Source organism: Centruroides sculpturatus, unplaced genomic scaffold, assembly GCF_000671375.1.
Source record: "Centruroides sculpturatus isolate CEXI.00-Female unplaced genomic scaffold, Cexi_2.0 scaffold777, whole genome shotgun sequence".
Lineage (NCBI taxonomy): Eukaryota > Metazoa > Arthropoda > Arachnida > Scorpiones > Buthidae > Centruroides > Centruroides sculpturatus.
Window position 1 is genome coordinate 308,248 of NW_019384982.1, and position 18,622 is coordinate 326,869.

The 18,622-nt window shown below is 30.0% G+C and overlaps 1 protein-coding gene and 1 pseudogene across 1 annotated transcript in view; both read left to right on the top strand.

Moving 5' to 3' along the window:
* LOC111632807 (nucleoprotein TPR-like) overlaps positions 1-18,622 on the top strand; it is an 82,907-nt gene that overhangs the window by 12,528 nt on the left and 51,757 nt on the right. The window contains exons 4-6 of the mRNA XM_023377333.1: positions 4,411-4,507; positions 6,330-6,433; positions 12,960-13,124. Of these exons, the coding sequence (XP_023233101.1) occupies positions 4,411-4,507; positions 6,330-6,433; positions 12,960-13,124 (366 nt within the window). The remainder of the gene's footprint in view (positions 1-4,410; positions 4,508-6,329; positions 6,434-12,959; positions 13,125-18,622) is intronic.
* LOC111632802 lies at positions 648-2,184 on the top strand (annotated as a pseudogene).

Below are 18,622 nucleotides of genomic sequence, written 5' to 3' on the forward strand. Positions count from 1 at the left end.
AATATGAAGTGGAAAATATCGTTAAGTACTGTACATTATAATAAGTGGTTCAGAAAAGAACATTAAGTCTAATAGTTCTATATATTATAACTGTCATAGATCTGGTTATTTCAAAAGTAAGGGAAAAGGTATTCATCATTTAAAAATACAAGGAATCAAAAAGATTGATGGATTCTGCCCATTCCAAATGATAGTGAAGATAAAAGATGACGAGAAGTGTGTTGTTACATTCACTCCGCAACACGTAGGCCATCAAAATGAACTGTGTCACACAGTTTTGTCATTGGAGGACAGGAATTTATTAACATCAAAAATTTCTTCGAAGAAACCTTTCAGTGCCATAATAGAGGATGTCAGAGACAGCCTATCAACTCCTGAAGAGCTACAAAGGTTTCATTTAGTAACCAGAAAGGATTTATGTAATATTGAGAGTAGTTTCCAATTGTCAGTAAATTCCGTAAGACATCCAGATGATTCGATAAGTGTAGACACTTGGGTGAATGAATTCAGAGATGGCAGTGATGAGTTTGTATTTTATAAACCACAAGGCATGAAATGTGAAGAATATCTTCATTTAGCAGAATCTGACTTTTCGTTAGCTATTATGAATGATGGTCAGCTTTTATGTTAGAAAAATATGGAAATGATGCTATGTGTATTGATGGGACTCGTGGACTTAGTGCTTATGATTTTGAATTAAATCACTGATGATAATTGATGATATGCGACAAGGTTTCCCTCGTGCTTTTTTGTTTAGTAACAGAACTGATAAAAAGATATTACAGATCTTTTCTAAGATTAAAGAACAAGTAAGCTCCTTGTCACCAACCAAACATATTTATGTCAGATATGGCTGATTCATTTTTTAATGCTTGGGTGCATGTTATGGGGGAACCTTATCAAAGATTATATTGTTTGTAGCATGTTGGCCATGCATGATGCAAGAATCTCTGTAAAATAAAGTCTAAAGAGAAAAAGACTGAAGTGTATAAAATCATACAATCACCAATGCAAAAAACAGATGAAGAAACATTTAAATTAATTTCAGCAGCAGCAGTGATAAAGTTGGTTGATGATCCCGAAACAACTGATTTTGGACAATATTTTAAAGAAAACTATATGAAAACTGCAAAATATTGGACTTATTGCTACAGACTACATTGTGGCCTAAATACAAATATGCACATAGAGAATATGCATAAGTGCATTAAACACATATATTTGCAAGGAAAGAGAGTAAAGTGCCTAGATAAAGCCATTCATGCTTTAATGACTTTTTTAAGAGATAAGATGTATGATAGAATCATTGTCATGCTTAAAGAAAAAGTAACAAGCAAGCTTTCTGATTGAAGAAAAAGGCACAAAACTAGCTTAAGCTTATGCAAAGATCTTGTTATAAAAGAGGATAACATATGGAAAATTCCTTCATCAAATGGATCAAATATCTGTACAGTTGCTATGGTAAAAGAAAATTGTGAATGTCAAATAGTATGTAATGAGTGTAGATCTTGTATTCATATGTACACATGCACACGCATTGATTCAGCTATCAAATTCAATATGTGCAAACACATTCACCTTGTTTGCCAGTTAGAGCTGAATCAGTTTCAAAACAGTGTGAAGGACAGCAAGGAGAAGTTATATGGGAGAATAATGATGAAAGGAAAAAAGACAAAGAAGTGTTATTAGATCACCTAAGCAAAAATATAAATAATGATGAACCAAATTTATTAAATATGAAAGTGGAGTTAAAAAGGAAAAGTGCACTATGTCAACCCGACAATATTAAAAAAAAATAGTTGAAAATATACAATTTGTAGAGGAATTTGAAGGTTTAGATAGACTGTTTAAACCCATAAACCGACATTAGAGGCAATTAGAGCAACTATTAACAAACAGAATTTTAATGAAACAGGAAAAAATCAAAAAAGAAAAACATTGAGCCTCAATGTGGATTTACTTCCAGTAAGAAAAGGAGAAAGGATTTTAAAATTACTAGAGCATTATCAAAACCCTCCACAGAACAACAAGAGCACATTACTTTGAATATCCTAAGTTCAGTGAATTCTGAGGAACATTCTGCTTGGAATTCTTAAATGAAGTTTTAAGAATTCTATGCAAGAATGTAACATTTAAGTTTTCTTTAATCAAAGCTCTTATGAAATCTTATTTTACTATTGTAAATCCTAGGTGTTTGACAACTCTGATATTTATGTGAAAACTTTTCTTATTGAGTAATGATAAATGTATATTTGAATTGTAAACTTGTTAATTTATATACTTGGAATTTAATGATATTAAAATTTAATTATTTGTGCTTATTATTTGATTTAGTATTTTCTTATTTATTTAACTAGATTTTTTGTAGTAATTTGTTTTCTGCTAACATTATTTAATATTAGATCTCAAATATTACTTCAATGGAAATTAATGCAAATGACATCATGAATATAGAGGCTAAATGACATCAAACTTCTATAGCATTGTAGTATAGTATAATACCAGTTTTTCAACATTGACATTTTTTATATTAGTTTATGGTTTATCAGGGATAGAACTGGATAACAACAATAGGATGATGTCCATACCATACCAACTTGACATTTTATTTATTATAAAAATTACATCTTGAGATTTGGTTCTATCTGCCCTTACGGGATGGAAGAATGTTAAATATGTTACTATTTAATGTTAAATAATTTTTTGAAAAATACTGCATATAAGGAATTATACTGCAATTATATAGTATGTTATAATTTGTTTAGAAAATAAACGTTTAGAAATTGCAAAGTTGTAGTTAGCATGCTTTTCTTATTAAAGAAAAACATGCTAAGTAGTTCCCCCTAATAAACATTATGTCCTCTCCACCTATAATTGGCTGAGTGAGAGGTTGTTCTAATTACTCTTGAACCCTGTCTTTTTCTCTAATTATCCTTTCCGAAATAATATTCAGACAATATGATGGTTGCATATGTCACATAAGTAATGAATTTATAATTAATGCAAATAGTAATGTTTTTTAGGCTATATACTTATGCATATTACAGAACATTCAATTACTACTAATAATAGCACTTCTCTCAGTGGGAAAAAATCAAATTTTAAGTCTCCCTATGTTTTATTTTATTTGTAATTTCATCTGATAATCTCACAATATTAATTTTTTAATAGAATAGTTCATTTGGGAGCAGGATGTCTATTCATAAATTTATTTTATTTTGACTTTTAACTAATAATTTCAAACAAAGCATTTATAATTTATAATTATGAATAGAAAACACAAGTATTGTACCGGTATATTTTAAACCAAACTCACTACATTCCATTTTATTTAATGTATGATGAGTTCAACAAGACTCAAAACTGACAAAACCAGTTCCCATGAGTGGTGCCTGATTGTTGTAGCAGCATAATTTAGAACTAAGATTCTAGTAGTGCTCTGGACTAGTGGTTGGCAACCTTTCTCACCTCACAGACCACTAAAGTCACAATTTTGAATCCTGCGAAAATTTTGAATTTTTGAATCCGTTTCATAAATTTTTTTAAATGATACAAAATCTGTAGAATAATGATAATAAAAGTCCAATTTTACTATATTAATATGAAACTCGCATGTTTAATTATAACAAATTAATGCAAGCCTAAAGTTCATTGCTGCTTGTTTGAAACAAGTTTATGGATTCTTTGTGCTTTTCCACAAAGGATGACAACTGCACTTACAATATTGTTTATTGTTCATTATTTATTGATAACAGTCACTTCATTTTTGGTTTTAGATTTGAATAAAAAACCCCAATAAGTGAAAAAAGCAACTAAGCATTTTGCATTTCTTTCATAATACCTCGCATAACCTTCAGTTGATCAATGTTCAAATTTCTCCACGGATCACCCAAATTTTCTCGCGGACCACTGGTTGCTGACCATTGCTCTAGACGCTTGTCAATATGTACAACAACATCAGTGGTATTTAAATATTTAGAACATTAGAAATGTTACATAAGAACAAATAAAATTAGTCTGAAATAAAACTCGGTAACAAACAACTGAATAACATTAATTTAAGTTACAGATTTTAAATGTGATATCAATAGTTTTTGCATCTTGAACATAGAAGAGATGCTTGTTTGATAGGAATAAAAGTAGACAAAGTTAGAAAAAATATAATTTAGAAAGAAACATTAGCAAAAAACATTCTATCTACTTTAATACCTGTTGGTCAGTTATCTTTTCTAATGTCATGTCCTCACAGAGTACTATAGTAAATAATTTTAATTCTAAAACTTAAAACATAACTTTTATCAAGTTAAAATATATTTTATATGTTAGATAATAATATGAGAATTTCAATTTTCATTTTTTTACAAAAAATAAATCCACATTATATAATAAATGAATGATTTTCTTTGATAGGAAGCTCTTAAGAAGAAAAATGAAAAATATTTAGAAGAAAATGGAGAATTAGTTCAACAATTAGAGAAAAGAAGAAATGATATTAATAAACTTAATGGTTTGTTTAATTAAGCAAAATCTAAATGTTTTAAATGAATAAAAAATGAAAAATTTTTTAGAATTATTTTGAAAAATGTAAAAAATTTTAAATATTTAGTATGAATATTGTTATAAAAAATATTACTTTTATAACATTAATTAATTAACTAATCAAATAACATTTATTATTTTATAGTTTCTTTTGAATTATATTTGTGTGTGTTACGGCCAAAGCCTGAAGGCCAGCCAGTTCCTGAATTGGCTGGCCATTTTGTACTTTGGCAGTGAAGTATGGCCAAGATCCTATGTACAGTACTTGAAATGACCAGTGCATATGCTACTTTGGCCAGCCATTTTGCGAAGGGGTGGGTAATCCCTGGCCAAAATTCAATGTCGATGTGAGACTGTCTGGTAGGCAGCACATTTTTTTCTTCTGGTGTGGTGGTGGTCTCAAATAACTGTGAGGTTGCTAAACTGCACGTAATGACAGGATATCTGAGCAGTGCCAAAGTGTATGTGGGAGTGTTGATGACAGAGACAACTCTCTTCAGTTTTAATCAATTTTCCCGATTTATTGTATAAATTATGCTTATAAAAACAGTATTTTCTGTTCGAGAATGGTATGATGGGAATATGTGGATGACGGTGAAGTGGCTGATCAGTTGGACAACTGGACTGCCCAGGGATGCAGTTATGAAATACTTTGTGTTGAGAGATATGTGTGTTGTTTAAACGGCGGAGAAACGGAGAATATTTTCACTGCTGAGGATACCACACAGTATGAAAATCCAGCAGAGAAGTCATTGAATTATATCATTGAATTGGTCATTTTTATAAACTTTTTTAGGTTCCAGATTGATCATTTCGATTGGTCAATCCTCCTCACCTTTGCTTTCTAATTAATCTTCACTCGTTACCTAGTGTAATGTATTGGAACCCAGATTGTAGGATTAGTCAACGCCACTTGTCCATTCGATCCAATCAAAGATGGTCGATCTTGGAACTTACATCATTTTATTGTTTTAATTTCAGAAGTTCACTTTTCTAAGGATTACTTTTAAACATGTCCTTTTATGGACATAAATTTTTATCTTTCTTTTCTTATCAGTTTTACAAAATAAAAAAATTTCCTCTTTCTCCCTTTTTTCAAGAAGAAAAAACAAAATTTATTTATGAATATGGTTCTGGTTCACTTCTGGAGTTTCACACAACTGTATTCCAGAAGTGAGTTTTTCATTCTGTTCAAGAAACTGCTTACACTGGAATCTGTGGGTGCAGAAGAATAGTTACTACGAACTGTTGCATCTCCCCAATCACTGACAGGTGGCCAAGGTTACACTCGATGCAATTGCACTATTAAGTGCGCAACAAATCGCTGCAAATGTTAAAATAACAAATAGTGTGTAATTTGAAATGTCATAACAGTTAATCTTGTCATAACAAGTGTGGTAGAGATTGATAATTTACTATGATTAATAAATAAGCTTAACACATAATTGAATTTGATAATTTATAATTAATAATCTCTATAAAGTATGAAATTATACAGACCCACTAAAATCTGCTCATGACTTTTTCTTCTGACTTTGGCTGATTGCCCCATGCCATTTTGCAAACTAGCTGGCCAAATCTCAAAATTAAGAAAAGATCAGACATTGGTCAATTTACAGTGACTTTGACCATTTTCCGATTTGGCTGGAGACTTCCCACTTTGGCCGTAACATTTGTCTTTTCAATGCATTTGAAAAGTCAATGCATTGAAATTATAATAATTATGTTTCATTTCTTGGATTTAAAAATGATATATGATAAGTATTCATTTTTTTTTAATATAATTTTAGATGAGGTAAAGCATTTAACAGATTCTTTGACAAATGCTAATGAAAATAAATATGAAGCATTAATTAAAATTGAAGAAATACAATTGCACGAAGTTAATTTAGAGGTAAACTTAAAAAGCCTTTACAGTTTAAAAATAAGTCGTCTTCTCAAAAATCAAACAACATTAATAAAATTATTAATATTTTTTGATTTTTGATTAAAATATTGATTATCAAAAATATAAAATTAGATATTTAGATCATATAAGAGTTTAGAGATACAGTAGAGCATCGATTATCTGAAACAGTTCGGGACTGGGGTTGTTCAGATAACTGATCATTTACAAAAAAATACATTAAACACAAAACTGTACTATATGTAAATTTTATCACACATTTTACAAATTCATACTTTACATAATGTAATACATTAAACTAGGCCTACAGTTGAGTTTGGCAGGGAGGGGAAGAATGCTGCAATCCACTCTTCCCCTAGCAGAAATTTGAATTTGCCGACTGGAATTCTTTCAGTTAACCAATGTTTCGGTTGATTGGTATTCGGATAATTGATGCTCTACTGTAGTTAAATAAAATTTTGATTCCATAGTAAGTAAAGTCAAACCTCGGTTTCTCAATTTAATTCATTCCTAAAAGTTGTTCTAAAACCAAGACAAATTTTCCATAAGAAACAATATAAAATGGATTAATTTGTTTCTGATCCCCAAAACAGTTTTTTTTTTTTACCTTTTTAGCTGTATTTCATGCATAAAAATGCCTACAAATGCAATATAATATACATTATATAAAATTATCTATATATAGATATAAATATAGATTGGCAGTGATGTAATATTTTGCTTTTAATTCATATATATACAGGGTGTTTCATAGCCTCTCCACAAAGTTCTTTTGAATAACTTTTGAACCGCACAGTTTTTAGTCTCAATTTTTTGTAGGTGACGCTTTGAGCAAAAAGGAATTGCTTCTATCACAAATGCATGTTGCTTCAAAACATTTGACCTTACAGCCCTGATTTGAGTACACTAGACTTTCTTTGGGGATACATCAAGGGTCAGGTGTTCAAGAATAACCCTACCACCCTCAGTCAGATGAGAGAAAGCATCGAGAGCATCATGAAGGGCATCTCAGATCAGACCTGTAGTAATGTGATTGCTAATTTCCAAGAGAGACTGTGCTACTGCAGCTCGACAGAGGGCAGACATTTCAAAAATATCTTTCATTAATTTCCTTTTTCATGTTCTATCTTTGCTAAAAATTTCATTAAAAAATTCAAATTTTCAAAAAGTTATTTAAAAAAACCAAAACTAACAACACTTTACAAAGAAGTGTGGTAAATAGAAATTCAACTGCCTGACTGGCTGATGAAATATAACCAAATCAATCAAAACAGACAAGCACTTTATCCACACTTTCTGAAATGATTTATTATTTTATTTTTAGTTTTAATTAACTGGTAACCTAGTATTAATAAATATTATCGCATAGATGAATGGTGAACTGCAATGACAAGTCTGTGGTAATCATAAAGGGATGTTTATTCACCCATATTCATCAACAGTGCAGCCTGCAGTACAAGACAAAAAAATTAATTTCAAAATTTCCCCATCAAACAGGTTCGAACCAGAGACCTTTTGATTCATAGGCGGAGATGCTAACCACTGTGCCATGAAACATGGTTGGGAAAAGTGAACTGTGGCAATATTAATATTAATTTTATAATATATAATATTATATTAATAAATTTTTGTCATTTAATTCACCTAAACGTATTTAAACACAAATTCTTGGATGTCATTTATGTGAGTGTCAATGTGGTTTTTATTAATTAATTTGATTTTGATTCAGCTGTGACACATACCAAAAAATGGAAATAGTATCTTTCCCTCAAGCACCTTGAAATCTAATTTAAATACAATGTCATTGACAATTTGTGTTGTGATGTTTAATGATGTCAGGCAATTTTGACACCACTAACTTCTGAATTGGTAGCATTATCACTGATTGTTTGGGCTGTTCTTTAACATGGGAAGTATAGGGAGTTGATCATCTGTGGCTGGCTTTAGCTGAGTAACTTGTTCAGCAACCAAGTTATTGTACGGCAGTTGGGGCAAATATGAGTTTGGCATTCAAAAACAGGTTTGACTATGAGTGTATATATATATATATCATTTGCCAGTATGATAAATAGACATCTGTAACCCAAGCTGTATAAACTAAGTATACAGTGTTCTCTTAATAGAAATAAAATATATATAATATAGAAAGATGTATGTTGATGATAACAAAACTTCAGTTTTAATGATATACGAAAGTTTTTTTTCATATTTGAAATATGATTCTAAGATAAGTAATCACAGTGTTTTATTTAAGCAAGTTATATTTAAAGTAGTGATGTAACAAATATACGGTTACTATTCAGTATTCGGTCTATTCGGCCAAATACCGAATATTTAATCACTATTCTGTCGAATACCTAAAAACAGGAGTAATAAATAACAAAAACACAGTAAATTAATCATTTTGGTATTTAGATTTAATGTTATTGAGTTAGTGTTGTTTGTTCATATTTATTTATAACTTGTAACATGCACAAAATAAAAAACAAAAAAATAATATTAGTCACATGTATTCACAATTTATAATTACAAAGATCAGCACACATACACGCCTATTGTTGGAGAATCCTCGCACATCTGAGGGTCTGACCCTGCCTATCCTTTTTAAGTGCTCGTCTTTGCTCTTCCCTTTCTCTTTCCTCTATCGCTCTAATCCATGTATACCTATGCATACATCATAATACGCGCACACGATACTTTCGATTTGTCACTTTTCTGTCGTAGATTTCCCATTTTACAATTATGTGACTCAGCCTGGTGATAATGGAGAAAAGAGACAGATAAGACATCGGTATAAGTCACAGTTATTATTTCACAGATTCGAGACAACTTGGTAGCCTGAACGGCCCCAGGCTTTTACCCGTGCACGCTAAGTGACTTTCATTACAAGTATTTAGCTTTCCAAAGTCTATGACAGCAATTGTTTGGCATTGACGACTGCGAATTTTGTGCCAATAAGCTGCCTTGACTTGTTTATGTTATCCACTCAATTTCATATTTATTTTCACATTTTCACTTCGCGGTCCTTCTCTGTTCTTTTTCCGTTATTTACACGTGTAGGTCATTTCATTGTTATCCACATTTGATATCATAATTTATCACATACTTCCATGACACTGTTGTCTGTCCACTACAACTGTCAAGAATTAACGCGATTGGCGAAGCGCGACAGCGGGCCAATAGAGAATAGGGTCCTTGACATAATGCAGTTTGCGCGCCAATTTTCGTACGTATGTTAATCAAGCCGAATAGTTTGGCCGAATATTCGGCGCAACACTAATTTAAAGCCTTTTTATTTTGAAATACTGGTAGATAAAGTAGAGAAATTAATTTATTTATTAATCTATTTTTATATAATAATAAAAAAACTTGTATAATTTATATTGTATATAAATTGTACATGCTTTTTATAGCATAAAATAATTACTGTTTCTTTATTTTATTTTTAAAAGAACAACAGTTATTATTTTAACCATTTTGTAATTTAAACAACAATTGGTATTCTGACAACTGCTACTTAACAACTGGTTATTATTAGATAAAAAAAAAATGAACTTTACATATATGTAAGATATCAGCGAGAAAATTAACACGAAGTGCGGACATTTTTTCCTGTATTAAACGGGCATCGTCAGGCAAGCAAACTGCTGTGATAAAACACTGGGGGTTGCTGAACACATGTGAAGAGTTGGGGTGTATGACATAAAGAGAGGGGAGGGGTAAACCTCCTTTGAGCAACAAAATGCTCCCAAGCAGAATAGATGCTTGCATTGATGAAAACAGTACTCACTGAACATTTTGATTGAACAATAGTTAAAATCAATGCTATATAGGTTTTGCCAAAAGAGTTTACACAGACAAAAATACTGTGCAGCAGTAGTAACAATTTTTGTTAGTTGAGCATCAGGTATATATTATTATTGTATCAACATTTTTATTATCTTTTTTACTTTTACAGTATCATTTTTCTCCATTTATCACACTTTCAAAATCATTTTATAACAGTGAAGGCTTTAAAAAAAATATTTGCTACAAAATTCTGATTTTTGAATTTAACAACTTAACGCAGGTTTTTCTTGAAAGAAACATGTGATGATTCAGCACTTTTCTAGAAGAAAAATGTGCCATAACACATACTTTGCTTGACAGAAACATCCAAAAATACCAGTTATATTTTATCTATAGAAATCATTGGAACACATATGAAGCCAAACTAGAAAGGAATCAATCAAAAACAATTTTACCTTCTTTTGCATCGTTATACAATGATTCTTATGAAACTGATTGTTGAATTCATATATGTTACTTATATATACATTACATTTATATATTTTAATATAATACATGTCAATATGTACAGTAAGTCTTCTTACAAGTTACAAAATTTTTTCAACTTAGTTGCAAATATGAAAAATAACTTTACACAATCATGATTTTCTTGAGATTATTTTTCATTATCTGTGTTTATTTGAGCATGTATATTATGTAACATTAAATCTGGTGCTGCCCAAGTTATCTTGGGGCTACTCATTTCTGTCTGAGTTGTTTCAAGTCTGCATGTTAAGAGGTTAATCTGAATCTAAATTAAAAAACACTATGTTCCATTTAAAACATTTGACTTTTGGCCTGGATAGCTCATTTCTGGCCAGTACCAGAAGTTGAAAATATCACCATTCAAAAATTCTAAAATTTTCATAAGTAAATTGGATAGAATATATCCAATTTATTTATCAAAATTTTAGAAGTTTTGATGAAACTCCCTTTCCTTCATTTTAAGAAGGGTTTATTGTAGTTTGTCTTGCACTGTTTTATCACATTGTTAATTGAAATGATAATTAGAAGAGGTAATAGGTAAGCTAAATCATATAAGTATTGTAGAGCTCGAATTTCTGTATAAATATAGGAGACTGTAACTCTGAAATAAAATTAAAAATCAATTAAACTTAAATAAAATTGTTTATATTTTATAATTATTAAAATACAGTAGAACGTCGTTTATCCAAATCAATTGAGGACTGGGATTGATCGGATAACTTATTTTTCAGATAACCAATTATGTATGAAAAAATATATTAACCTATCCCATGTTGAAATTTTTCTCCGTTGCGTGTTGCTTTGCGTTGAATTTTCGTTGATGTTAAGCCTAACGTAAACTTTTTAAAATAATAATCGTGGCTATTGTATCGTTAAAAATTATTTCTTTATTTTGTACAAACAAAATAAATATTTTGAAAAATATAAAAACAAAAAAGATTATACTTTAAATGTTAATCTAGTATCAAAAACGTTTGATTCAGCCTGACACACAGTCCTCAGAAAAACACCACACAAAAGTGACAGTGCTGCCAGCTAAAACATACACACCAACAAAAAAAATATTGGAGTAGCCCAAGATATAGCCAAAGATTGCAGCGCCACAGCACTAGCGAAAATTTAATTTTGCCGACTGGAATGCTTTCGGATAACTGACTTTCGGATAAACGATGCTCTACTGTGATTGAAAGTTACAGTTTAATTCAGAAATTGCAAGTGTTAATACAGTAGAGCCTCGAAAACTCGGCACTCGATAACCTGGCACTCCAGATAACTTGGCCACACCTTGGCAGGACAAAAAAATCCTTAGTTAATTAATTTTCATTATAGACAGCTTTATAAAAGTATAAAAGCTCTTGTAAAGTATTTTTCTGAGGTCTGTCTTATCAGGTAAATTACTGTACACAGTGTATTCATTAATTTTCATTTTCATGTAGCAAAGGCTCTATGCCTTTATAAAGGACGTACTTTTCCTTTGTTTAAGGGTATTTGGGCAGTTTATTCTCTGTTGTATTCTCAAGCAAACAATACATACAAGTACATTACAATATTTTCTGAGGAAACACGCATACTTATCCTTTTTTAACCCCATTCCCGATAATCCGGCATTTTCACAAACTAGGCCACCCTTCGGTCCACATTAGGCCGAGTTTTCGAGGCTTTACTGTAATCACTGTAATCACTATAATAAACATTGCTGAAAAGTTTTGTTGACTGCATAAAAAATGTTTGTTTTGAGTAAATGCTGATTATTTTAAAAATATATTTTGAGTTCATTAAATGTTGATATAAAATTTTTAAGTCTATAAAGTTAATAACAAAATATTCATGTTTTTATTCAATAGCTTCATTACTTGTCCATATAAAAACTGTCTGTTTATTTAATAAAAATTAATAAGTAAAATATTCTAAATAAAATGTATTTGTTAATTTCATTCCTTTTATGCAAGTGTTTGTTTTTTAATGTATTTATCAACTAATATAAAATTTTTTAATATTTATCTCTCTCTCTATACAATATATATGTATTTATGTGTTTTAAAGTTATAAAATAACATTTTTATTTATGTATGCATTAGTACTGTATTATTTATGTGGTTAATTACATATTAAATTTTAAATATATTATAAAATTTTCTATTTAATATTTTTAAATAAGCTTTATTGTCAGATTATTAAATATTATGATGGCTTTCTTTAGCATCAGGTCAAAAGATTGCAACAAGAAAAGGAATTATTAAACGAACAAATATCTTCTCTGAATGAAGATACTGTTCAGAAAGGTCAAGAAATATTATCTTTGAGACGTGAAAAATCAGGTTTTGTTTTGGAATTGCAATCTGAATTAGAACAGACAAGAGATGAAGTAAGAATTAAAAATCTTTGAAATATTCTTTTTAATAAAATTATCTAAAATATAAAATTTGTAATTATTTTATAACAAAGTAGCGTAACGCCCACTATATTATACTTAATATATATATATATACTTAATATTAACTTAATATATACTATATTAAGTTCAAATATTTTGTATTATTAAAAATTTTGAACATTTACTTTTCAATTAAATATTGAAAATATGTCTTTTATTAATAAAAATAAATAAACTTACACTTTATGCCAACATAGAGTAATATATGATTAACACATCGGTGTTGTGGTCTTTTATTACAATAAATCTGTTTTGAGGAAGTTTTCTGCATTTTATTTAATTAATTAATTAATTTGGAAAAGAATTTTTAAGAATACAGTCAGCTAATAGACATATTTAGTTGCCCACATCTAAGTCATTTTGTTCATAGATTATCCTTATCAGGCAGTTTTAGTTAAAAATAAACATTTTGTTTGCATTACATGCTAATTTTCATATATTTTTTATTTGTAATTAATTTTATGTATGTTAGAAGAGGAACTTATTATATTTGAAAGCAGGTTGAATGAATTATATTCAACCTCCTTCAAATATAGTTGGACAGTATCAAACACTGAAAAAAATGTGGTAGATGTAGTAGTCACTTGACAAACGGAAATTCATATTATATTGCATAGTGTTCAAATTTTGAAACTGCCAGATACTATTCATTTTAGAATGTAAGTTTGTTTTTATATTATTTTGTCTAGTTATATCTTGTCAGGAAGCAATTGAAGACATGAGTGGATGAATTGGTGATCAAGTTTTCATTATTTAATTATTTTAGTGTAAATATACAGGGTATTTATAAATGAATGGTGCGGTTTTAAAAATTAACAATAAATCTATTTATTACCTTATATGGGCAAACCTTACAGCATAAGCAGTAGCAACTGTCCAAGTTTTTTATGCATTAATCACAATCATTCAATACGTATACCCATGGTCACATGACACACATCTACATGGTAATCAAATTCTTCCCATACACAGTGTAGCATGTCCTCCATGATGGCCTGCAGCGCATGCTTTATCTGATCACACAGTTCCTCAAGGGACACGGGCATTGATGGTACATAAACTCGGTCTTTAACAAACCATCACAAAAAGAAATTGCAGGGTGTTAAATCTGGTGAATGGGATGGCCAGGGTAGCAGGTTGTTGCTCTCCTGTTGTTATCTGCTGTTGCACCATGTCCACTCCAGTGTTGGTGAAGAACACAATTAAGAAGCTTGCATACATTCTTGTAAACTTGGACAGTTGCCACTGCTTATGCTGTAAGGTTTGCTCATATAAGGTAATAAATAGATTTATTATTAAGTTTTAAAACTGCACCATTTATTTATAAACACCCTGTATTTATGAAATATTGTGTCACAAGGAATATTACAGTGTCATTTAATTTCTGAGATAGTCAATGATGGCATGTGAAAAATGGATTTATTACATCTTTATCCATACAGATAATCAGGTTTTGAATGATTGTAGCATAACACCTTTTATACACTCGTCTTTAATTAGTCAAAATAGTATAAAAATACTACTTTGACTAATACTAATTGAAGATCGAGGTTTTTCAGCCCTGGTCTTCAATTAGTCCTGAAAAGGATTGTGATTTCTGTATATTATATTTGTGTTCTTTCAATTGTGCTTGAAGAGATCTTAAGATATAGTAGCAATGTAGAATAAAATATGAGCAACCCTAGCATCGTTATTGGAAACTGTATATACCTCTAGAATGTTCATTGCAGTGTTGTGTAATTGGATGTTTTAGGGCAGAATCGGTAGAATTTCTCCAGCAACTCTGATCTTGAATTTTACCACTGGTAAAATGTGAAGTATGAAAATACTTTTTAATTAGTTTCTAAAGAAATCTGTTGTTAGAAAACAGACACTTTGATTAATTTAGATATCCAAAACATAATCATCTATATAAGTCAATTCACACCAAAGTTTTTATGCATATCACATGTGACATGCTCTATACGTTCAGAAAATAGCTTTTATTAATTTAAATGAACATTGCCTAGAGGGTAGTATCTTCTATTTAACATATGCCAGGCTTGGTATGTTTTTGCTATTACCTAACCAAAAATTATGAAACACCACAACACTCGACTGACTTTGCATTTGTTAAAAATGTCTTAATCTGTATATTTTATTACTTTTTGAGTAGCTTGTATGCTATGCAAAAAAATTAAAACTAAGTAGCATATGAGCAACTCAAAAAGCAAATGATTTTTTTGATCGTGTGTGTATTGATTGATTGGTTTGCGACACGAGGCTAATCTACGAATCAGAATGTGCCTTCCAGGAGGCCTAACTCTTCATGGAATGCACATTCCCTGCACATAAGAGAAACTAACTCAAGTGCAAACCCAAACCATCTACCAGTGTTTAGGAATTGAATCTATTTAGTCAGTGGTGCAGTGTGGGTGTAGGATGGAGAATGGTCCAGAATTGAATTCTGTGTGGAAAATTTTTTTCAACAGTCTCAACTGGGATTTGATCCTGCATCTTTCATAGTGACAGTTTAGAATGCTACCATTCATTCATCTTGATGACTTTCAATGTATGAGAAAAACAACAAATGTCTTTGAAATTGGTTTTCGAAAGCTTCACCATGTTACTAAATCAAAAACACAAAGTGCAGAAACAAATAATAAAATGCTTATGGTATAACTTCCAAACACTAAATTTACCTTTACCAAAGAGAAACTCTGAAGAAAAAATTTGACTTCATTTCAGGTGCCATGATTTTTACTTGGTGCAATATTTTTTACATGCCAGATGTTTTTCTTTTGATATCAGTTTTTTTGACATTAATTTTTCACTGTCTTTCTATTGTTTGAGAGTTATTTATTATTTTTATTGCAGGTCTTAAAACAGTCAGTAGAAAAACAATGAAAAATTAAACCAAAATTAGAATTTGCAGCAAACTAAGGCAGGGAAAACTGAAAAATGTGTATAAGGATTGTGCATATAATCACACATCCAAACTTAAACCAATTATTAATTGGTTTTAAGTTTAGATGTGTGATTATATGCATCAGTTCAACATGACTGATTTTTTTTCCAAATTTTATATTTGAAAATTCTACTATATACTCAAGTTTAGTCAATTATTGATAGGAAATTAACTCTTCTCATAGTAACCACATTGAAAGAATTTAATTTTATCTTTAAAATGATTAAATCAGTTTTTGATAATTAACTAATAAAAGAAGAATTCTTTTGGCTGAGTAAGATATAGAATGTTTCTATATGTACTCAAAAGCTTTGCCAAGATGAATTATTTATATCTATTTTTTTATTCTCTCCATAAATTTTAGTACATTTTACAGAAATATTTTCAATAAAAATATTTGGATGCTTAGCAGTGTCTTTCTTATAAAAGGAATCATAGTCTAACATTTTAAAAAAAGAAAAGGTTGAAGTCAAACTTTTTGTTTACTGACTTCACCAAGAATGGTGCAAGATTGTCAGGTATGGGTGTACTGTATGCATGATTTCAACAGATCCCAGAGTGAGTTTGGGTGAGTGTTCCTGGTGTGCTATGCTTTGCCCATATGATGTTCTGCAGAGGACTGAAGCTTGCAGGATGTTGGGCACAGGAAAGCCACTCTTTTCTTGGCAATCCTTTAGGGAATGCAATGACAGTCTCATCTCATAGTGCCATATCAGGTTTTCCTGACCTCAGCCACACCCGGCGCAGATTAGTAAGTAGTTAGTAAATACGCCAAGGTGTTACTAGGGAAAGTTAGTACCCAGAGTGGTTTCCCGTTGCCTTCTCTAGGGCGCGATGTTACGCGAGGGGAACTAATGCCTTCCGGGAGGACTCTTATGGGGAACTGGCCTCCTATTTAGTCGTTATTGGCAAGGAGAAAACCTGGAAAACTCCAAGCAGCCAGCCTGTCCAATCGCGGCGCAAACCCACGACCGAACTCCCAGTGTTTAGGGTACGAAGACCACTCGGCCACTGGTGGGCCTTGCAGTGACAGTACTTTCTTTTAAATATAACATAAATAGACTTTGATCTCTAAAACTAATAAATAATAAAATATACAAAATGCTAAATAGAAAAATAATGAAAACATAAGAAATAGACATAAAATATAATATAAAATAATTTTCAAAATAAATTCAGAAATTTTTTTTTATTGGTATGAAATATATGTTAAAATTAAAATTTATGGTAGAACCCTGATTATTCAAGGTAATATGAATGATGTCTCTTGGATAACCAAAAACTCAGATAAAATGGATGGGCACAGCCATTTTGGATTAAAAATTATGAATTTATATAAAAATTTATGTGGTAGTATTTTTAAGCCTTTTTTTGTGCCTTTGTGAATTTAATCATATATAATAAAAAATTTTACATCATACAGTTAATAAATAAGTAAAATAGTCTTAAAATTAAAATTATATATTATTGTAGTTATATTTTAATATGAATGGTTTGTCTTACATTAAAGTTAAATGATAAAAGGTAACAAACATATTGTTTTGGAACATATATTGTTTTGAACTTTCTTTTTATGAATTACAGTGTAAGAAAAATAGCATATTAACTTACAAATTTGCCTTGGATTATGCAGAAGCTCAGTTAATCAGGGCTCAGATAACCAGAGTTGTACTGTATTTAAGTTTAACATTTTGATTCAAAACTATTGACTTAAAACCAAAAATTATTTTTATGGTATTATTATATCAATATTTTATATTACATATTGTGTGATCCCCTTTAAAAAATTATTTTAATAATGATGTAACAATGAAAAAATTACAGCATGGTAATTGTTTAATGAAAAAATAATAAAAATATATTAGTAGTTTATTGGGCTGCAATTTGAAAAAAAAAATTGTAGACAAATTTTCACCATAATCCATCCATCTTTTCTTAATCTCGGGAACAGAGGTAGATAGATAAAAGATGAGACCAGATATGGAAACCTTAGGGGAAGTAGGCCCCAATTAACTATATAAGAATGTGTGATGCAAACCAGAAGTCACGTTATTTAAATTAAAAAATTTTCTCTTGAAAGGTGTTAGATAGATGACCAGCATGACTTTATTGTTAAAGGAAAAGTGTGATGTATGGGGGGGCAAGACATTACTAATTTGAAGGTGGTGAGCATGTATTTTAAATGAAATAAATTAAAAATATGATTAAAAATTGCAGCCTGGCATTGGGACCATGTCACAATAATTGCCTAGTATTTTGTTTGAAAAGATAAAGTGAATCATGTTGTTTCAATATGCAATAATTGTTTATTATAGATATTGAGAAGACATTCCTACTATTTTTTATTTAGTTTTTATATAGGAAAAATATAAAAATATAAAATTTTGCAGAAAATTAAATTTTTCTTAAAATATTTTAAGTGAATAATATATTTTATGAAACAGTTAAGTATATAAATATTTTAAATAAATGTAATACTTTT